Source organism: Leptopilina heterotoma, unplaced genomic scaffold (assembly GCF_015476425.1).
Source record: "Leptopilina heterotoma isolate Lh14 unplaced genomic scaffold, ASM1547642v1 Lhet_114, whole genome shotgun sequence".
Classification (NCBI taxonomy): Eukaryota; Metazoa; Arthropoda; class Insecta; order Hymenoptera; family Figitidae; genus Leptopilina; species Leptopilina heterotoma.
In genome coordinates, this window is record NW_025110833.1 from 3,218,809 (window position 1) to 3,241,403 (window position 22,595).

Genomic DNA, 22,595 nt, shown 5'->3' on the forward strand with positions numbered 1-22,595 from the left:
TAGTACTATTTTTTTTTTGCAATTTCTGGAAATCTTTTTTTTGGCACGACAAAAATACGCACTAATTTTTTTGTCAATAAAAATATATAATCTACTATGGATTTTTAATGTTTCTAAAAATTGAGAAAATGATATTTCAATTTATTTTAAAACTTCAGAATATTCCATTTTTAAAATTATTTCTAAATTTTTAAATTCGACTATATTAAATGTTTTAAACTTATGGTTATTAACTTTCGTTTCAATAGACGTTTAATTAATTGAAATAAAGGCTTACCCAAAGTTTAAATTCAACAGGGTCTAACGGTCAGTAAAGTCATAGAAATGTCAGAGAATTTCATTGAAAGATAGAGAAATTTCTAAAAATTTATATTTTTATTTATACAAAAGTTAAAATCTTTTGTGAATAAAATTTTTTTTTAATCTTACAAAAGTTAGAAGATTTATATTATCGTTTGTTTCTATCATGTGATAATTATTTATTGTTAAATATGTCAGTTACCATATTTTTGTCCACAGAAAGAAGAAATAAAATTAGTTAAAAGGCGGGGAATCTTTTGTCAATCGTTGTTAGACAACCTGTTTAAATTAAATTAAAAAACAGAAAGTATATTTTGAAATTATAAATCAAATGAAATTATTAATGTAATTTATAATTTTATAACTTTAAATCGAAAATTTCTCAATTTTTAAAAGCATGTATCATTGGAGCACAATAAATACTAACTACTGTTTAAAACTAAAACCTACACCCAGATGTTGTTTCATTAAAAGCAGATTGTTTAAGTATTGTTATTTATAAAATTATATGTCGAATTTTTTTCATTCAAGATAATAGGTTTCATTTGATTCAAAATTTAGAGAGAGAAAACCGCTGCCAAGTTGTATATTTTTTTGTATAATTTTGGTGCTCATTTCATGAACACTTTACTTCCTCATAGAGATAAAAATAATAGAAATATATGAATAACTTTTTATAAATATGGTAAAAGTGATTGAATCTTGGGTCAATCAATGTATTTTTAAATACTCTACAAGATAGTTACAATAATTTAATAGTTAAACAAAAATTTTCAATCAAAAAAGTTGAGAAAATGTCATTTTTTACAATTTTTGGTTTTTAAAATACCAATAATTTCGAAATTTATTATCGAATTAGGTTCAAAAATAGGTCAATCGAAGCGTTTTTTGAAGCTCTACAAGTCGGTAACGATAATTTTAAGATTACTTCTACATTTTCAACAAAATTTTTAAAAAAGTCTTATTTTCCAAAATTTTGAATTTTTAAAAGTTTAATATCTCCGGTTAATATGGACGAAAAATGTTCAATTAGGGCTCAAAAGATGCGTCTAAAAAAACTCTACAAAATTATGGAAAAACATTTATAGGTGTCCTAACATTTTTTTAAAGTTATGGGCAAAAAACGTTTTTTTGCAAAATTAAAAATCCAAAAAAAATTTAGTTAAACTTTATTAATCTATCTCAAAGTACTCTCACTTTTTGTCCGCAGGTGAGATCTACAATTTAAAAAAAAATTCAACCCAAAAGCTCTTCATGATTTCGAGATATTTATGAAAATGTGATGTTTACACACACACACACACACACACGGAATGACATTTTTTAAAAATGTCATTTTTGAACTCCTGAGGTCAAATAACATAAAGATATGTCAAAAAAATCGAACTCGAAAAATTTCGGTATTACAATACTTCCTCTATGAGGAAGTAAATAAAGTAATATGTTGTTAAAAAAGAAATTTTTTATTGAATAAAATTTTTCCTTTGAAAATCTTTTTTGGTGAGAAATATAAATACAATTTTATTTAAATTAATTTAAAATAATTTTCTTTAAGTAAAGAATAACGTTAATAGATTTTTTTTTAATTAAATAAAACAATTTCCTGGGTGTAGGATAAGATAAAGAATAATAAAATATTATTTTTGACTTACCCCTTAATGTTGAGATAAAGTTGACGCCGGATGATGAATCTTCTTGAAGAATAAATTTTGTTTTCTGCTTAAAACTACTTACATACTTTGATAATTTCCTAGCTAATACATTTGCATTTTTTTAGTTTCAAAATCCCTAGCTAAGTAATAATATTTCCTAATACAATAAAAGCTAAATACTTCACGAGATATCGAAGATTTTTAAAACATTTTTCAATCACGCGACGGTGTCTTCTTTTGACTCTTGTTTCGTTGTCGACTTCTCTTCGATGACTCCAAAAAAAATATGTCTCTATAAAAAAAATTTAAGTCGTAGAAAAAAGTACATAGGGTAGAGTGGGGTAAAAAAGCCATGGTGTAAAAAAGCCATTTGAGTTTTATTTAAAAACTATTAAGCCGATTTATCAGCTGTTTAGAATATAAATACTATTAGGTAATACGCAACTTTTGAATCTAATTTGAATGTTGTACCTAGATTAATATTGTTTTTATTGTAATTTTAATTTTTTGTTGCTTTTTTGAAAACATTTTGGTGAACTTTTCAAACATATTACAATTTGATTAAGTGAACGAATAATAAAAGTAAATGTTTGTACATAAGGAGAAAAGTATACCGAAAACGAATACAATGTTAATTTTTGGAAATTGAACTGAATTAACAATTTATTTTTGCTTTTTTTAATAACTGGTCTTGGGTGTAAAAAAGCCAGGGCAAAAAATCCATTGAATATTTTGTGAAATTCACTTGTTTTCTATTTGAACTAACCTTCTTATTTTACAAAATTTCTCGTGTTTATTAAATAAAATAAATTAAACACGACGAAAAAGTAGTTCAAAGTGCATTTAAAAAATAATCAATGAATAAACGGTTGCAACGAAATATGTTATCTGTGGTAAAACTTAAAGAGAACTTCTAAAAAAGGTACGAAAAATTGGCAGTGCAAATCGAAAACAGGTAAACTTAATATAATTTTCAATTTTGCTTGCTAAAAACTCTTTCATAATTATTAGAATATTTTTCAAATAAGACTATTTGTCATATAAATAAAGGGAAACTATAAAAATACCTAAATTGATAACATGTTTTGCTAAAATCGTAGGGTGGCTTTTTCACCCCACCAGGTGGTGCAAAAAAGCCACTTACAGTGCTTTCGTAAAACTCTTATAACTTAGTCCTTTCATGAGATAAAAAATATTTCCGTCAAGAATTTTCAAGCTTAATAACTAAACTTTCAATAACAATTGGAAATTTGAGAAAAAAATTTTAAATACAGATTTTACAACATCAAAAGTAAAAATGTGGCTTTTTTACCCCACTCTACCCTAAGTAAAATTAATTCCTACGTTTAAAATTTTTTTAATTACTGCTACAAAATATTATTTATTTAATCAAACTACACGTTTGATTCAAGGAAGCAATGAATAATTAATTAAATTAAAACATATTAATAAAAAAACCAAATAAATTGTAGCACCAAATTATTATAAATCTAATTAATATTATAAGTTATCAATAAATAAAATTCTGTTAATTTTAATTAATTTTTCTATTATTCACGTATTAAATTACACTATTTATTAATTTAAATTACTATTTTTTCAATGCTTAAAAAAACTAATAGTTTTGGTACTTACTCATTATAAAGAATGACCAGAGCATTTAATATGAATTCCTTTCTTCAAAAATGTGTCCAAGTTTTAAGACTCTTGCATATCCTATTTGACAGATAAAATTTTATATTGTTTTATTTTTTAAGCCCTTATTTCACTTAAAACTATTAAAAATATTGAATAACAGTTAATTCTATGGAGAAATAAAATTTATTGTTCAACTGGTTACTCCACTAAAGATGGTCAAGGGAACTGTGATATGTACTATGGGAAACTTACTCTGATAAAAGGCGAAAATCATTTACCATGAAGACAAAAATTTGGAAAAGGCTCAATTTTAATTTCTTATTTTTATTGTCGTTGAGAAAAAAGGCGAGGATGGAAAGAAAATATCAAATTCCCTACAATGCCGAGGATCATAAAACTTCTTGTTTACAAGAAGGGATTAACTTTTCCCTCTAAATCTGAATTAATGAAAAGTCCACTAAATATTCAAATATTTAATGATTTTCAAAATTTTAAGAAAAAATTAGAAATAGCCAATAGAAAAATTTAACATGAAATTTTAATTAATAATTATACTTATTTATATTTTTATTGATTAATTAAAAATAATGATACTTAAAAATTTTGAAATTTTACTTTTTTTATTTTAAATTTTCTGAGTTTTGAGTTTTATAATTATTTCACTTTTATTTTTAAGAATTTTTTCCGAAATAAACATTTATTTATTACGAAATATTACTTTTCTTAATAACATTGAAATTTAATTTTCTTTTTAAACAAAGAAATTTCCAAACAAATTCTCTAACAATGCTGAAGGTAAATTAAATTTCTTTTTTTTAATTTTACTATTCCTTGTAATTCTGAGATTTTGAGAAGACTACAGTTTATAAAATTTTCAATAATTTTCTAAAACAACATTTAAAAAAAAATTAGAAGTTATCAAGAAAAAATAAAATTTTACATGATATTTAAGTTTATAATTTTACTTACTTCTATTTTATAATTAATAATTTATTAATTAATAATAATCATACTTATAATATGTATAAAAATGTAATGTGTAATATGCATAATAAATAAAAAGATCATAAAACGTGTTACTAATTCTCTTCTAATTCTGAATTATTTATCAATAAAATAAACATTGACATTAATGATTTGCAAAACTTTCAGAAATTTCAAACTAAACAATACCTATTGTACAGAATATAATGATTGAAAGCTGTAAATTTCAGGAAAACATCTAATTTGAAAGAAATCTATTGGCTAGGAAACGGTCTTAATTATTTACGAACTCAGTAAATATTCCCGAGTATAAAAAAAATATAAACAAACAATAATTATTGGTCATGGCAACGTACAGCAGCGGACAATAATAATTGAAAAATTACAAATTTTAAAAACATGTCTAATTTTAGGTAAATCTTTTAAATGAAAAAATGTCTTAACTTTTTTTGACAACTCTGAGTATGAAAAAAATTATAACCAGTAATTACTGCTTAAAATAAGGTAATAAGAGAAAATTTAAGGACAATGTCTAATTTAAGGCGAATCTATTGGATGGAAGAATTCCTTAATTTTTTGGCAAACTCAAAAAACGTTTCCGAGTATAAAAAAAATTATAAGCAGTAATTGCTGCTTAAAGTAAGGTACAGCAGTGGACATTAATAGTTTAAAAATAGAAAATTTATAGGAAATGTCTAATTTAAGGCGAATCTATTGGATGGAAAAATTCCTTAATTTTTTGGCAAACTCAGAAAACATTTCTGACTATGAAAAAAATTATAAGCAGTAATTACTGCTTGAAATAATGTACAGCAGTGGACATTAATATTTTAAAAATAGAAAATGTTTAATTTAAGGCAAATCTACTGGATGGAAAAAGTCTTTAAATTTTTTGCATACTCAGAAGACATTGCTGATTATGAAAAAAATTATAAGCAGTAATTGCTGCTTAAAGTAAGGTACAGCAGTGGCCATTAATAGTTTAAAAATGGAAAATTTATAGAAAATGTCTAATTTGAGGCGAATCTATTGAATGGAAAAAGTCTTTAATTTATTTGCATACTCAAAATACATTTCTGAGCGTGTAAAAAATTATTACCAGTAATTACTGCTTAAAATAATGTACAGCAGTGGCCATTAATAGTTTAAAAATGTCTTATTTATAGAAAATGTCTAATTTAAGGCGAATCTATTCGATGGAAGAATTCCTTAATTTTTGGCAAACTCAGAAAACATTTCTGAGTATGAAAAAAAATTATAAGCAGTAATTGCTTCTTAAAGTAAGGTACAGCAGTGGACATTAATAGTTTAAAAATAGAAAATTTATAGAAAATGTCTAATTTAAAGCGAGTCTATTTTATGGAAAAAGTCCTTAATTTTTTTGCATACTCAGAAAACATTTCTGACTATGAAAAAAATTATAAACAGTAATTACTGCTTGAAATAATGTACAGCAGTTGACATTAATATTTTAAAAATAGAAAATGTCCAATTTAAGGCGAATCTATTGGATGGAAAAAGTCCTTAATTTTTTTTGCATACTCAGAAAACCTTTCCGAGTATAAAAAAATTATAAGCAGTAACTGCTGCTTAAAGTAATGTACAGCAGTGGCCATTAATAGTTTAAAAATGGAAAATTTATAGAAAATGTCTAATTTAAGGCGAATCTATAGGATGGAAAAATTCCTTAATTTTTTAGCAAACTCCGAAAACATTTCTAACTGTGAAAAAAATTATAAGCAGTAGTTACTGCTTGAAATAATGTACAGCAGTTGACATTAATATTTTAAAAATAGAAAATGTCCAATTTAAGGCGAATCTATTGGATGGAAAAAGTCTTTAAATTTTTTGCATACTCAGAAGACATTGCTGATTATGAAAAAAATTATAAGCAGTAATTGCTGCTTAAAGTAAGGTACAGCAGTGGCCATTAATAGTTTAAAAATGGAAAATTTATAGAAAATGTCTAATTTGAGGCGAATCTATTGAATGGAAAAAGTCTTTAATTTATTTGCATACTCAAAATACATTTCTGAGCGTGTAAAAAATTATTACCAGTAATTACTGCTTAAAATAATGTACAGCAGTGGCCATTAATAGTTTAAAAATGTCTTATTTATAGAAAATGTCTAATTTAAGGCGAATCTATTCGATGGAAGAATTCCTTAATTTTTGGCAAACTCAGAAAACATTTCTGAGTATGAAAAAAAATTATAAGCAGTAATTGCTTGATTAATTGCTTGATTAATTTCAAGCAGTAACTGCTTGAAATATTTTACAGCAGTGGACATTAATATTTTAAAAATAGAAAATGTTTAATATAAGGCGATTCAATTGGATGGAAAAAGTCCTTAATTTTTTGGCAAACTCAGAAAACATTTCTGAGTATGAAAAAAATTATAAGCAGTAATTACTGCTTGAAATAATGTACAGCAGTGGACATTAATATTTTAAAAATAGAAAATTTATGGAAAATGTCTAATTTAAAGCGAATCTATTGGATGAAAAAAGTCCTTAATTTTTTGGCAAGCTCAGAAAACATTTCTGAGTATGAAAAAAATTATAAGCAGTAATTGCTTGATTAATTGCTTGATTAATTTCAAGCAGTAACTGCTTGAAATATTTTACAGCAGTGGACATTAATATTTTAAAAATAGAAAATGTTTAATATAAGGCGATTCTATTGGATGGAAAAAGTCCTTAATTTTTTGGCAAACTCAGAAAACATTTCTGAGTATGAAAAAAATTATAAGCAGTAATTACTGCTTGAAATAATGTACAGCAGTGGACATTAATATTTTAAAAATAGAAAATGTTTAATATAAGGCAAAGCTATTGGATGGAAAAAGTCCTCAATTTTTTGGCAAACTCAGAAAACATTTCTGATTAGGAAAAAAATTATAAGCAGTAATTACTGCTTGAAGTAATGTACAGCAGTGGACATGAATATTTTAAAAATAGAAAATTTATGGAAAATGTCTAATTTATAACGAATCTATTGGATGGAAAAAGTCCTTAATTTTTTTTGCATACTCAGAAAACCTTTCCGAGTATAAAAAAATTATAAGCAGTAACTGCTGCTTAAAGTAAGGTACAGCAGTGGCCATTAATAGTTTAAAAATGGAAAATTTATAGAAAATGTCTAATTTAAGGCGAATCTATTGAATGGAAAAATTCCTTAATTTTTTGGCAAACTCAGAAAACATTTCTGACTATGAAAAAAATTATAAGCAGTAATTGCTGCTTAAAGTAAGGTACAGCAGTGGACATTAATATTTTAAAAATAGAAAATGTTTAATATAAGGCAAAGCTATTTGATGGAAAAAGTCCTTAATTTTTTGGCAAACTCAGAAAATATTTCTGATTATGAAAAAAATTATAAGCAGTAATTACTGCTTGAAATAATGTACAGCAGTTGACATTAATATTCTAAAAATAGAAAATGTTTAATATAAGGCGAATCTATTCGATGGAAAAAGTCCTTAATTTTTTTTGCATACTCAGAAAACCTTTCCGAGTATAAGAAAATTATAAGCAGTAATTGCTGCTTAAAGTAAGGTACAGCAGTGGCCATTAATAGTTTAAAAATGGAAAATTTATAGAAAATGTCTAATTTGAGGCGATTCCATTGAATGGAAAAAGTCTTTAATTTATTTGCATACTCAAAATACATTTCTGAGCGTGTAAAAAATTATTACCAGTAATTACTGCTTAAAATAATGTACAGCAGTTGACATTAATATTTTAAAAATAGAAAATTTCCAATTTAAGACGAATCTATTGGATGGAAAAAGTCCTTAATTTTTTGCATACTCAGAAAACCTTTCCGAGTATAAAAAAATTATATGCAGTAATTGCTCCTTAAACTAAGGTACAGCAGTGGACATTAATATTTTAAAAATAGAAAATGTTTAATTGAAGGAAAATCTATTGGATGGAAAAAGTCCTTAATTTTTTGGCAAACTCAGAAAACATTTCTGAGTATGAAAAAAATTATAAGCAGTAATTGCTGCTTAAAGTAAGGTACAGCAGTAGACATTAATAATTTAAAAATAGAAAATTTATAGGAAATGTCCAATTTAAGGCGAATCTATTGGATGGAAGAATTTCTTAATTTTTTGGCAAACTCAGAAAACATTTCTGAGTATGAAAAAAATTATAAGCAGTAATTACTGCTTGAAATAATGTACAGCAGTGGACATTAATATTTTAAAAATAGAAAATGTTTAATATAAGGCAAAGCTATTGGATGGAAGAGTTAATTAATTTTTGGCAAACTCAGAAAACATTTTTGAGTATGAAAAAAATTATAAGCAGTAATTGCTGCTTAAAGTAAGGTACAGCAGTGGACATTAATATTTTAAAAATAGAAAATGTTTAATTTAAGCCAAAGCTATTGGATGGAAAAAGTCCTTAATTTTTTGGCAAACTCAGAAAACCTTTCCGAGTATGAAAAAAATTATAAGCAGTAATTACTGCTTAAAGTAAGGTACAGCAGTGGACATTAATAATTTAATTATAGAAAATTTATAGGAAATGTCCAATTTAAGGCGAATCTATTGGATGGAAGAATTTCTTAATTTTTTGGCAAACTCAGAAAACATTTCTGACTATGAAAAATATTATAAGCAGTAATTACTGCTTGAAATAATGTACAGCAGTGGACATTAACAGTTTAAAAATAGAAAATGTCTAATTTAAGGCGAATCTATTGGATGGAAAAAGTCCTTAATTTTTTTTCAAACTCAGAAAACATTTCTGAGTATGAAAAAAATTATAAACAGTTATTGCTGCTTAAAATAATGTGCAGCAGTGGACATTAATATTTTAAATTTAGAAAATTTATGGAAAATGTCTAATTTAAGGCAAATGTATTGGATGGAAAAAGTTTTTAATTTTTTGGCAAACTCTGAAAATATTTCTGAGTATGAAAAAAATTATAAGCTTAATTTTTTTGCAAACTCAGAAAATATTTCTCAGTTTGAAAAAAATTATAAGCAGTAAACTATTAACAACTATTTTTTAACTTACCCCTTTTGTGATTTATCGTTCCTTATCAACTTGAAATCAATGAGTTGCAGATTGCATTATTCTTCAGTGTTCCGTCGAATGAACCGTTTTCTATTCTGTTGCTTTGAAAAATTCTGGCGTACTGCAACTCTGCAAGGAAATTTTGAATTAAATAAGAAAAAGAAAATCACCTTCTTGATTATAAACTATTAACTCAACTTTTTGAGCTGTCGAATCTAATTTATTTAAACAATTAGAAATATGAAATAAAATTCAGTTTATTGGGTATTAAATAAAGTTTTATCTTTAACTACCTGTCCCACCAATGTTGGTTAATGACCTGTGACGCTATGGCAAATTCCCTTAGGTAGTAGTGGTAGAAGGCAAAAATTATCTACGCATGAAAAATTGGAAGGGGAAAGGCACAAATTGAATTTCGAAATTTTATTGTCGTTGTCGAAAAGATAGACAAGTACAGAATGCAAACAACCTCTATTAACAATGTCGAAGGTCGTAATTGTCGTTTGTTTACAATATGAGACTAAGAACTTTTCTTTTATATTTTTCATTATTTCAAAGTCGTTAAATTATTGAAATTATTTATCTCTAAAATTTTAAATTATTTTCTATTAAAATTTATGAAAAAATGCTTTTTCATAAAATGTACAAAAAAATTTAGATTACTCTATAAAATAAAATTTCCCATGAAAAATTTCTGCTGATTTCTATTCTTGTTTTTTCGTAAAATAATATATTTTTTCTAGAACATAGCAGTTTCAAAACAAATTTTCGAACAGTACTGAAGGTCATTAACTCTCTTGTTTACAATAAGGATTTGTCTTTCCCCTTAATTCTCAATTTTTGAAAAGTCGACGACTAAAATATTGAGAATAAAGAAATTAAAATTACTCGGTGAAATAAAATTTTACGTGGAAAATTTTTTCTGATTTTTACTATTATTAATAATAATTGATTCAAAAAATTTTAATTGTTCTTGCTTTCTTATTTTTAATTATCACATATTCAGTGCTATTAATTTTTTTCCATTTTTCGAATTTACAAAAAGAATTATTTTTCGTAAAATATTTGTGATATTCTTTTATAAAATAAAGCAATTTCAAAACAAATTTTCGAACAGTACTGAAGGTCATTAACTTCCTTGTTTACAATAAGGGATTGACTTTCCCCTTAATTCTCAATATTGAAAATTTGACGACTAAAATTAAGAATATTGATTTTCAAAAATTATCAATAATTTAAAAAGACAAAAAAGAAAAATATACATAAAATAAATAAAAAATTATTAAAAATTTCTAGTGATTGTTTTTTATTTTTAATTTCTAATAATTATTTCATTATGAATTCCTGTTTTCTATTATTTTCGATTTTTACTATTTTTTTCAAGGATAAAAAACAATTATCTAATTTTATAATACAATTTTTTAGTTAAGGAATAATGAGCTAGAATGCGGAATATTAATATATAAAATTTTACTTTTGTAAAAGAAATTCAATAAGAATCAGTAAAAAAAATTCATAATATTTAATTAATTACAGAATTTTTTATAGTAAAATTTAGTTTATATGATTACATTGTCAATGAGTTGTCAAATATTTATAAAAATTATCAAATTTTAAAAATTATTTTTTTTAGTTTTATTTAAGTAGTAAACGTTACTATGCCCGTTCGTACAAAGGGCATTTTGTGATAAAAAATCAATTTTTAATATTAGGGATTCTTAAGTAATATTAAAAAATTTGTATCTAATAATTTATAATAAATTATTCAAATAATTTGAACTAATTTTTAATTAATAGATTATATTAAATTAATATTTTAATTTAATTTAAAATTTTTCTAATACCTAATTATCACATATATATAAAATATGTATTTCCTTCTGCATGATTACCTCAATTTTTTATTCTACGATTAGAATATTTTTGATTTTTTTTATAACATATTTGAATTTTTTAACTTTTATAAATAATGAATTTGTTATAAATTTTATTCGATTATCAGAAAAAAATTCTTGAATTGAATGTAAATGAAATATTTTTTTAGTATAAATATTTGTTTGACTTACCCTTTTATTTCTTGTTTCTTTCTTCTTTGTCGCCTTGGAACCGTAGATCTAATTTTGTTTTTTTGTTGAAAATCCAAAGTTTGCCTATTTTCTTCAGAATTGACTACTGCTTCATTTCCTCTCTTTCTCCAAAAACTGAGGTTTGATGCCTCACTGTAAAAAAATTTTTTCGAGTTAATTAGACAAGAGAAAAATTTTTTAATAATTTTTATTATTATAGATATTTGTTTGACTTACCCTTTTATATCTTGTTTCTTCCTTCTTTATCGCCTTGGAATCGAAGATCCAAAGTTTGCAATTTTCTTCTGAATTGACTACTGTTTCCTATCCTGTCTCTCTCAAAAGACTGCAATTTGATGACTCACTGTAAAAAATTGAACTAATTAGACAAAAGTGAAAATTTTCAATAAACATTAATCGTAAAATCCCATTTACCTTCTAGGATTATTGTTTTATTATTACCCAGAACCAAATTATGTTACCAAAATATTTTTATCTCTTTCCTTTTCCTCTATGTATATAATAATACTCGTTCGAAACCTGTCTTAATAGAAATTTTCCTTTCTCGTTTCAAAAACTGCTAACGTCTCAATTAATTTAATTTATTTTCCATTTTCTTTTCTAATCTGAAACTTCGCTTTTAAATTAAATTAACCACAATTAATTAAAACTGTTTTATTTCTAATTCACTCAAAATAATACAAGCGTATAAAATATCGCATCTGTTTACAATCCACTTCTTATTTTTTGTATAAATTAAATTAATACAATTTTTAGTCATTAGCAATTGAATTCAACTGAATTAGTCTAACTTAGTCGAATTATTTTAATTCAGTTTAGTATAAAATCCTAAAATTACTTGTGCGTTACTGTTAGAAATATAAGTGCACTTTTTTTATTTCTTTGCATAAAAAAGAACTAACAAATTGTCAACAAGTTGTCTTCACTATCTCACTAATAAATAATAGATCTAATTTCTTTGTTGTCTTTTTATAAAGTCTAAGAAATTGTGCCATTTGACAGAAGTGAACGTGAGGCAATATTCATTCTTTCAAACCCACTGCTGCTTAACTCTCGAAGTCCATCCTCCAATTGTCGAATTTTTATTCTAAGATACTCTCTAAAAGAAGCTACCCATTCGTCTAATTTTTGTTCAACTGAAGAATATAAACTGATAAGCACTTTCATTAATATTTCTCGACCTGGCTCACCAACTAATCCCCTTAATTCTTCCCTAATGCTTGCTTTAATGAAATCCCACAGAAAATCTACTGCTTTTACGAAAATATTTGATGCGGGATATTCTTCAGTAATTATTGATTTTGCTATTTTCAATGCAAGAATGAGAAGTTTTCCAAATATTACATCGGCATTATCATATTTACTTATATCAGTCAAAACATAAAAAAAGTCTGTTATTTTCGGTATTACAAGAGCAGCAAATTCTTTTGCATGTCGCGCGATAAAGTCAGTGAAAGCATTTTCAAAACTACTTTTGTTAGGAATAGTAATACTGGTTGAAGGAATAGCAGGACTTATAATCGGTGCTTTAGATGAAGTATTCGTTAAACTCTTTATAAACTCGGCTGGATTCATCAAAGTTTTTCCATTAATTATAATTTTACCGTCGACAAACGCTGGTCTAATTCCTTCAGAAGCAAAACTCTTTTTGTTTCTGAGTATTGATGCAAAAAAGTCATCTTTATTTTCTATTTTATTGATTCCTCGGATAATTTGCTCTTTTACTTTTGTTGAATCTTCAACAATTGATTTGGTATTGTTCACCATTTTCTTAAACTCCTTTCTATGTCGATTACTTCTTAAGCTCGATTCAAAATTGTCAATAATAGACTTTTGATGATTTTCTATAAGTGTTTTAGTCATTTGGAAGTTAACAACAGAATTTCCTAAAACAAGTAAACTTGCTATCAAATTAAAGACTTCTTGTTTAGAAACAGTTTGAGTTTCTTGATATGTATCATATATATTGTAGATAGATATGCCAGCAGTCATTCCAGTTGCAAGTAAAGTACCGAATTGAACGCCATCGTGCAAAACTTGAAACATTTTACCGACGGTTGCACCATTTGAAATTGCCCTCGTCAACAAAATTGACCCTCCAGCTGATGCAAATGCTAATGTACTTGAAGCAATAGTAAACCAACAAGTGAATCCTTCTCTATTCGTTATATTGATCGATTGCTCATGTTTCGAACGATCTATTAATGTATGCGAACTCCTACCTATTGACCAAAGAGAACTCACACCTAGTCCTATACCACCTAGAATTATTAATAATTTTAAAAATATTTTATAAACTTAGTTGTTATTCTATTAATAAAAATTACTTTACTTATAAATATATCAGTTTGAAATAAAACTGAATTACTCATATAGCACATTATTTTTTAGGAATTTTGTACAAAATTACAGTGCAAATGAATTGCCAACAAAAATTTAATTTTCGTTTTCCCTGATTTTCAGACAGAATTTTAACTGTTTCTCTGATCTCGATAAAAAAACTCGAAAGAGTGCTCAATTACAAAGAAATTAAATAATTTTCAGAATCATTAATTAGTTAAAATTATTAATTAATCCAGTTAAGATCTATAAAATATAATATAATTAATATAAATATAATTATTATTATTAATTATTTATTATTTTAATTAATTAATTTTTTATAATTTTTTTTTTTTGTAATCGGTTACAATTGTAACCGATTTCTCCATTTCGGACCATCAATTAATTTTAAAAATGTAATAATCTTAAGAAAATAGAATTGAAATTTTCAAATTGATTTAATTAAATAATCAACTGAAATTTTTCGATTTTGATATTATTTCCGTACTGTTGATATAAAATTCCCTGCTTTGCCTAAACTGGTGTCAAGCCTGTGCAAATTTCCTGAAAAATATTGTCCTAATTAGAAATGTTTTTTAAAAATCATTTGCTTACCTGCTGCAGCAGCCACAACTCCAATAGGTGTAAAGAGAGATGCAGCACAAACAGTCATACCTGCTACACTAAGCAAGGTACTTGATGTGTCCAAAATTGGAAGAACTTTATTTCGATAGGCCGGAGATCTGTGAATTTCCACCTTAACATAGGACATTTCCTCTGACCATTGTTCACATTTGTCTCCTTGATATTCTCCATTGAATGGCACGACCATTTTACATGGTGGTAGAATATTATTTTCCAGATAACCCTCCCAACTTTTATAAACCCTTACATTGTCGTCAATATAATAGATTTCGTTTTTTATCTCTTCGTTATCATTCTCGCTTCTTTCAATTTCTTCCTCTTCTTCCTTTATTTCACTCTCTTCCTTTTTTCCACCTTCTTCCTTTATTTCACTTTTTTCCTTTTTTTCACCTTCTTCTTTTCCTTCATTTTCTTCCTTTTTTTCATTTTTCTCGATAACTGTAGTTTTTAAAACTCTAAATACTGGAACGGGACTCACGAAATTCATTAAGCAATCTCCATTAAAATTCTCTTCCTTCTTAATAATTTTAATCACAGCTTTAATTCCTTTATCATCAAATAGCACATTGTATATTAAACCACAAAGAATCTTCTTATTTTTCTGTATTCCATGCTCAGCTATTTTATCGTACAGACTATCAATTTTTTTCATTTGCGCTGGTTTATATTTAAAAAGAGTATTTTCGTTGGTCGTTAATTCTTCATTTTCCTCAACCTTTGGAGGACCAAATAAAACTGTTCCAATGCAATTTTTAAGGACATGTGGTGTCTCAGAGTCATATACATTCCAATCACTTAGAAGTTCATAAAAGTCTTGTTGAAATCTGGTCGCTGAGAATATTAATAATTGCTGAAAAATAAGAAATAAATTCATTAATAAAGTAGAAAAATAAAAAAATAAAATCAATTTGTAAAACATATACATATATATATATAGCAATTGAGATATTACTTCTATATCCTCCTTTACTATCTCCGGCTCTTTCTTTTCTTTCTCCCTTCCAAAAACCATTATTTTCGATTGTTTGAAAAACTGTTTTTGTATTGTAAATATTACAAAAATGTTAGATTTGCAAAACGCACAAGCAAATAATGATGTGGGATGATGTAACGGATACGAGAAATTAAATACAACGCAAAAGTAAACATTAAAGGGAATCACAGACACTTACATGTTAATAGCACAATATGGCATTAACATGTTCATAAGTGTTTTTAACAATAAACTTTTCTTGGATCAATCACATGTAAACTACTGAATAAAATAATAATTTTAAAGAACAGAATTTGTAATTTACAAGTTTACGAGGTGTCGCAAGGTTAGACAATAACAATATGAACAATAGGCGGAGAGGTTAAAAACGAATGGCGCTCACGGCGTCTAAAGGTCTATTCATATGTACTATTTGTCAATTGCCGTTGGTACTACCGTTTTTAACCTTAAGCACTATACACACGTATCATTAAGTTACGCTAATTGGACACTGTTGGACAAGTTTCCAAATTCAAATGGAAGATTCTTAATAAAACTTTACTTTATTGTTATAATACTATAAATATTACTTATAAATATAATACTAATAAATAGTAATATCACTTTTAAAATTTTTCTAATCATATATCTATTTTCAATTTACTAACTCGGTTTTTACTTTTGTTTCCGAAAATATTTATTCCTTATATTCGCGCCGTTTATATAGTTTAGCCAACTGTAAATATATTAGTTGGACAAGTTGGATTTTAGTCGGCATACAAACAAACATTAATATAACCTAAAAATTTTTGACAGGTTTAGAAGAGAACATGAATGTTTATGAAACTTTTAACCGGTTTGAAATGTTTTAAAATTGAATATTAGGATTAATTAGTAAAGTTCAATGTTTATGAACATTTCTAAATTGTGAAGAAACAGCGAGGAAATTAAAATAAGATGTTTGCCTTGTACGATTTATGTCATCCAAGTGTAATTAAATATATTTATATTATACCATTAATATTTGTACATTTTAGCACAAAATAAGTATTTAACATTTTATTTGCAACTATTTTTCAGTACTATAAAATTAGTCAGTTGGGTTGCACCGATGGAATTAGAATTTCTGTTGCATTTTACGTCTACATGGAACTTTGTGAAGTAAAATGTTTGAGGGATGTAGTTTATAAATACAATAAAGAAACTGATATTATATATCTTGAAGGCAAAAAAAGTAAAAATTCGGAGCCCGAGACATATGTTCCTTGGCCTTCAATTTACAAAATTTCTCTTGTACAAATTGAAAGTATACAAGAACATTTAAACCTAAAGAGGTAAATTTACCTGTAAATTTTTAATTATATATTTTTCTATTATTAAGACCTACCAAATTATAAAAAAGTGAATTTAAATTACAACAAAAATTTTATGAATTTTAGCTTTACCTTTGCATTTAGAGGAGGTGACAGCACTACTGTTTACTACAAAGTAACTTCAGGACTCATAAAACCGATATCACCTGAAGAAACCAAACTTATAAAACAAAAGGAGGAAAATAAATACAAATTGGACCAAGAAATTAGAAAAAATACCACAATTTTCTATGAAATAGCAAAATCTCTTGATTCTGAGGAAAAAATTATTAACATTGAAACTACAAATTCAAACACTACTATTAATAATGAAAAATTAGTTCCTGTACTTAGTGAAAAAACAGAAGAAATTCAACCGGAAAAAAAAGAAATAACAACCGATAAAAAAAGTCAAGACACAAAGAATTCCAAAAGTTCACAACCTACTATCAAAAGTGTTGAAATTATATCTCCAAATAAAAAAAAAATTACATAGAATCTAATTTTAATATTTTGTACAGAATATATGAAATATTTTAAATACAGGATTTTTACTAAAACTCACTAACTAATTTTTTTCTATTTATTATCTGAAATAATCTTGAGTATATAAGTTGAAATGATTTCAGCAGATTATTACTTAATTAGAATAATGTTTCAATATCAGTATTATGTTTATATACAACTTACAAAATTTTATTGCTGCTTCAACCGTACCTTCAATGAGATGTGAATTAAAGCATACATTATTATTGAAATTGATTTATATTGATAAAAAATACTATATAAGACGGATTTAAAATTAATTATTTTTATACAGTTAATCTCCATTCGTACGGCTTAAATCAGTCAACAGGGTGGTATAGTATCTTTTTTTTTCTTCATTTTTAAGAAATTGTATTCAATTTCTGAAAATCTTACAAATTTTTAGATATGAATCTTTTTTTAATGGTCGTTTTTTTTTTCTTTAAATAAAATACATATTTTGTCTATCTCATGATATTAAAAATCTATGCTTGTTCGGTAAAAAAAACAACCATTTATAAAAAATCAGGCACGTTTTTTTCTTTCCTACAAACATTAAAATCTGTAAAGGAAATTATTTTCTTTTTAATGTAAACCGAGTACCAAAAGAGTATTAGAGTATTAAAAAAGTAAGGCTTTTGAAAAGCGAGAGAATTATTTACAATAATTTGAAAAATTCCAATGCTTAGAACAGGAATCCTTCTCCGAATTAAATTTCGGAATATTATGGAATGGAGTTATTCGAATTTTAGAAACCATTTTTTTCTTTCTTTTTTTTATATAAAAGTACTTTTTTTATGAATTGGAAGGAAATATTTGTTCCCTTTCATAGTTTTAAGTACGGCACGATTGTCTCCGCTTCTATTACTTTATCCAATAAAGTTTTGAGTATCATTAAAATGCAAAATAAAGCCAAATTTGGCAATGAATCTAAAAAAAGAGCAATGAATCTAACAAATTACAAAATTTCATGAATTTAAAAATTGAGTAATCAGAACGAAACGAAATGTAATAAAAATGTTTCTCTCTTCGTTTACGTGTAAGCTCAATTTCTGATAATTATCACATGATTATGAGCAAATATCTGATTTTGTAAAATATAGCTTTTGATGTGCAGCAAAAGGGCGCGAGTACTTTCTGCTGAAATAATATCATGAACGCTTATTAAAGAGCTTAAAACAGCTCTCATATTATGCGTTATTATGTAGCTGCATGTGCAGAAGTATTTTTTAAAGATAAACAATTTTTCACGTAGATAAAAATAGCTAATAAAATTTACGATATGCTTCGTAATGATGCACAATTTTTGTTTTCGTTTTAGAATTTTCGAATCTTTCTTAATATTAAGATATCTATATTAAAATTTTTTTTTTAAATTCGTTAAAGAAAAGCTGCAAACTGATATCACCAGTGATGAAAACAATAATTACTTTATGCGTGTAACTTAATTGGACCAACTCTGGTGGCGGTGCGTTTCAATGTCGAAAGGACTGGTAAAATTTTGTATATCTTATTGATTATTGTTATCGGCGTGAGATTTTTTTTTTTTATAGAAACTGTTCAATACCTTCAATTTTCGCAAAGTTTGTTGTTAATTTGTTATCTAATTTGTTAGCACCAGTCAGCCATGTACGTGAAGTCTCTAAATAATCCTTGCTCCATATCACTGAGCGGTCTTGGATCCTTCGGTGGCGTTAGATGAGGCTTTTCAGATGTGAATTCTTCATCGAAATTGCTTACATCCTCAACAGAATGCTAAAAATATTTAATTTTAGGAAAAATACTCTTATACTCCACTCTTTTCTTAATTACAGTTATTATATTACAAAAATTAAAATAATTTTCTTTTACTTACAATAACAGGAACGAATGGAGGTTTAACACGTCTTAAAAGCAAATCATCCCAAGCTATGTGTCTGAAGAACGCTTGTTTTTTGACATCTTCTGCATCTCTTTCACTACTTCCTAATCTTCGATCAGGATTTTTTCTAAGTAGCTGTAATTTAAAGTTTGAATCCATTTAAAATATTTACTTTTAATTATGATAATGAAATAGAAAAGACAAGTTTAAAAGCAATGTAAAAAATGACAGTAACAAGTAAAATAATAAATCAAGACTTACTCTTCTCATTATGGCAATTGCTTCAAGTGATAGGAATCGAGGATAACGAACTTCATCATTTACAATGGAATCAAAAACTTCCTCCTCATCATCACCAGGGAAAGGAGACTGAAAAATGAAACAAATGATTAAAATTTATTGAACAAAAATTCAAATAATTTGATATTTGAAGGGTAAATACAGGCCTTGGATCGACTTTAAAGCACAAAAAATGTCGCATTAATCGATTGAAAATACAAAAAAAGTTGTAAATGTCGTTTATTTAATTCAGTGTTGTCACAAAAAATTGATTTCGTATTTCCCTGATTTTCCCTTTAACACTGATTTCTAAATCTAAATTGAATTTTAAAAAATTTGAAGAACTACTTTTTACAAAATATTTTAATGTTATTTTTAGAAGCTAAATTTAATTAATTTTCATTTTTAAATTTACATTTAAAGATTTCACATTAAAATTTTTTGAAAATTCAATTATATTCAAAATTTACAATTAAAATTCTTGAAAAGTTGATTTTCAAAAATTGTTATAAAATACTTGAAAACATCAATTATTATCTACTGAATTTCACAAAATTTCAATTATTCAAAAAAAATTTTGTTGCAACATTTGGAAGAAAAATCGAAAAAGTCCTAATTTTTAAAAATAAGTCGAAAAAAGCTGCGTTTTTTGAAAATAGTAAAAAAAAAGTCGAAATAGTCATAATGTCCGAGGGCTGTAAATAGAAAAAAATAATTACCTCTCCGGCAAGCATCTCAAATATTAAAACTCCAAGACCCCACCAATCTACAGCGCGTGTGTATGAAGTTTCGGTCAGAACTTCAGGTGCCAAGAACTCGGGAGTACCGCAAAAAGTTCCTGTTCGATCTCCAAAGCCCATTCCCTCTTTACATAATCCAAAGTCCGCGATTTTCACATAACCCTCCGTGTCCAAGAGTAAATTATCCAATTTTAAGTCTCTAAAATAGGAAATACGAATATTAGTTGCTCGTTAGGAATTTTTATGATGCTGTTTTTACACCGCACGCCTTAAACTAAACAAGGATTTACAGGAAATTTTTTCTCAATGTATTGTTTATATAAAGCGCCAACTAAACATAAAAGTCTACATTATGGACTCAACCGGAAACTGTTTACAAATATTTTGCATATTTTGTTTGGATTTTTTTGTTTAGTTTTACAACGCGAATTTTAGTTATATGCCTTTCTTACTTGAAGGCGTGCGGTATAAACAGCTTCTATGATAAACTGTTTAATTAATAAAATTAATTTTACATCAAACTTTTCAAAAAGTGATGTCTTACCTATAAATGATTCGACTTTCGTGTAAATATTGCAAGCCTAATACAACACACGCAGAATAAAAGACTGCGCGTGGCTCTCCAAAAACATCCGCATGAATGTGCATCATAAGATCTCCACCAGCTGCGTATTCCATCACAAAACAAACGTGTGCCTGTAAAAAAAAGTAAATCGAATATAATTTCAGAAAATACAATTATTTATTTCATATTTATAACGCACTCCGAAAAAAGATACAAACGGTACGACATAAAGTACAAATATAACTTTAAAATGATTTGATTCGTAAATAATTAATCTTAAATTTTCTTCGAAGTGCGCCGCATTTATTTTTTATTTCTTATGACTATCTGACAGTTAAAGTTGAAAACTGATAGTTCAATCAATTAGGGCTAATTAAATAAAGTATTTGTCTAAATTTACAACTTACTTCAGTTTGGAAACACGCAAATAAGTTCACTAGGAACGGATGTCGTGTGGTATTGGCCACTTCAAATATTCTCTTTTCCGAAAGAAGAGACTCAACTTCATCTCTTACAATGATGTCTCCTTTTTTTAAAGCTTTAATTGCAAAATACTCTCCAGTATTTTTATATTGCGAGAGAATTACTTTGCCAAAATGTCCACGTCCAAGAACGGAAAGTAATCTAAAGTTATCCAATGTCATACCAGTAAGTTGCGATTGTCTTCGTGATTGCAAAGTTCTAACTGGCATCTCATAAATGACCTGTAAATTGAAAAAATATTCTTTACTGAATTATTGAATCTAACCTAAATCATAAATAAAAAACCACACAAATAATGTTGACAATCACAGTTAGTACACAAAATAATTAAAATATTGAATTTAATCACATTACTCATTTAATGATTATTATATTTCAAAAATTGAACATAGAAAAACGTCCATGCAAAAAAAAAGAATGAATGAAAACTTTGATAAATTACTGAATAATTTTCAAATATTCTGATGAATTCTCCCTATGTTTATTTATCATTTTAATTTATAAGGGATATTTATACAATTTCCTAAAAAATAAAATTCACAAGAGTAAAGACAAAAAAATGCATTGTGCAGTGAAAAGCTTGGATAGAAAGCAAATTGAAAATTCATGCTGGGAATGAAATTTTCGAGGAACAGAAGAAGAGGCATATTGACTTTGTTTTTAGTCTTATATAAACATAAGCAATATAATCTTATTCATAAAGTCATTTACTTATTAAATAATAATACGTCTGCCAATATGGAACGTAAAAAGCATTTTTGTTAAATTTATAATTAAGCTATGTTATAATGAATGTGATTTATTTGTGAATAATGATAATTAAATTCATACAATTTTCAGGAATTGTGGATAATGTAAAATTTATAATTCAAAGTTATGTTTAGAAAAATTTTCGCTTGATTAAAGATTTACTTTGAATCAAGCAAAAACTTTTCTAACCATAACCCATATTTTTCTTCCATTTATGTTTCTTCCCTTTCACCAGAGAGCGTCACAATATTTACTTTTCCAAAAAAAGAATCTTCAATTCCACAAGTCCTGAACAAGAAAAAATCCCTTTGGTACCCAAATTTGGATTATTAAACTATAGCATCTTCAAGATTCGAAAATTCGAAATCAGAAGATGGACAGACAAAGCCATGCGGTTTACAGGAGGTA

At 26.2% G+C, this 22,595-nt stretch overlaps 3 protein-coding genes across 8 annotated transcripts in view; 1 reads left to right on the top strand and 2 right to left on the bottom strand.

Moving 5' to 3' along the window:
* The window catches only part of LOC122507508, a 19,872-nt gene extending 3,840 nt beyond the window's left edge, over positions 1-16,032 (bottom strand). The window contains exons 1-8 of one of the 3 annotated variants that reach the window (XM_043620266.1): positions 15,612-16,032; positions 14,630-15,509; positions 12,134-13,953; positions 11,909-12,035; positions 11,672-11,824; positions 9,606-9,734; positions 3,588-3,668; positions 1,953-2,244 (exon numbers count right to left, since the gene is read on the bottom strand). In XM_043620266.1, the coding sequence (XP_043476201.1) occupies positions 12,671-13,953; positions 14,630-15,509; positions 15,612-15,671 (2,223 nt within the window). In that variant the 5' untranslated portion in view covers positions 15,672-16,032 and the 3' untranslated portion in view covers positions 1,953-2,244; positions 3,588-3,668; positions 9,606-9,734; ... (1 more) ...; positions 11,909-12,035; positions 12,134-12,670. Of the gene's footprint in view, positions 1-1,952; positions 2,245-3,587; positions 3,669-9,605; positions 9,735-11,671; positions 11,825-11,908; positions 12,036-12,106; positions 13,954-14,629; positions 15,510-15,611 lie in introns of all 3 variants that reach the window. The other 2 variants (XM_043620275.1, XM_043620259.1) reach the window with 2 other exon arrangements.
* Positions 16,033-16,410: 378 nt separating this feature from the next.
* On the top strand, positions 16,411-17,552 carry LOC122506576. Its single transcript, XM_043618851.1, has 3 exons — positions 16,411-16,622; positions 16,713-16,966; positions 17,072-17,552. The coding sequence occupies exons 1-3, from the start codon at positions 16,590-16,592 to the stop codon at positions 17,478-17,480; spliced, it is 696 nt and encodes a 231-aa protein (XP_043474786.1). The 5' UTR covers positions 16,411-16,589; the 3' UTR covers positions 17,481-17,552.
* A 1-nt stretch (position 17,553) lies between these two features.
* The window catches only part of LOC122506509 (serine/threonine-protein kinase N), a 31,840-nt gene continuing 26,798 nt past the window's right edge, over positions 17,554-22,595 (bottom strand). For all 4 annotated transcript variants that reach the window (XM_043618748.1, XM_043618763.1, XM_043618740.1 and 1 more), the window contains 6 exons: positions 21,362-21,658; positions 20,934-21,085; positions 20,369-20,588; positions 19,632-19,739; positions 19,365-19,505; positions 17,554-19,264 (listed from right to left, as the gene is read on the bottom strand). In XM_043618748.1, coding sequence (XP_043474683.1) covers positions 19,121-19,264; positions 19,365-19,505; positions 19,632-19,739; positions 20,369-20,588; positions 20,934-21,085; positions 21,362-21,658 — 1,062 coding nt within the window. In that variant the 3' untranslated portion in view covers positions 17,554-19,120. The remainder of the gene's footprint in view (positions 19,265-19,364; positions 19,506-19,631; positions 19,740-20,368; positions 20,589-20,933; positions 21,086-21,361; positions 21,659-22,595) is intronic.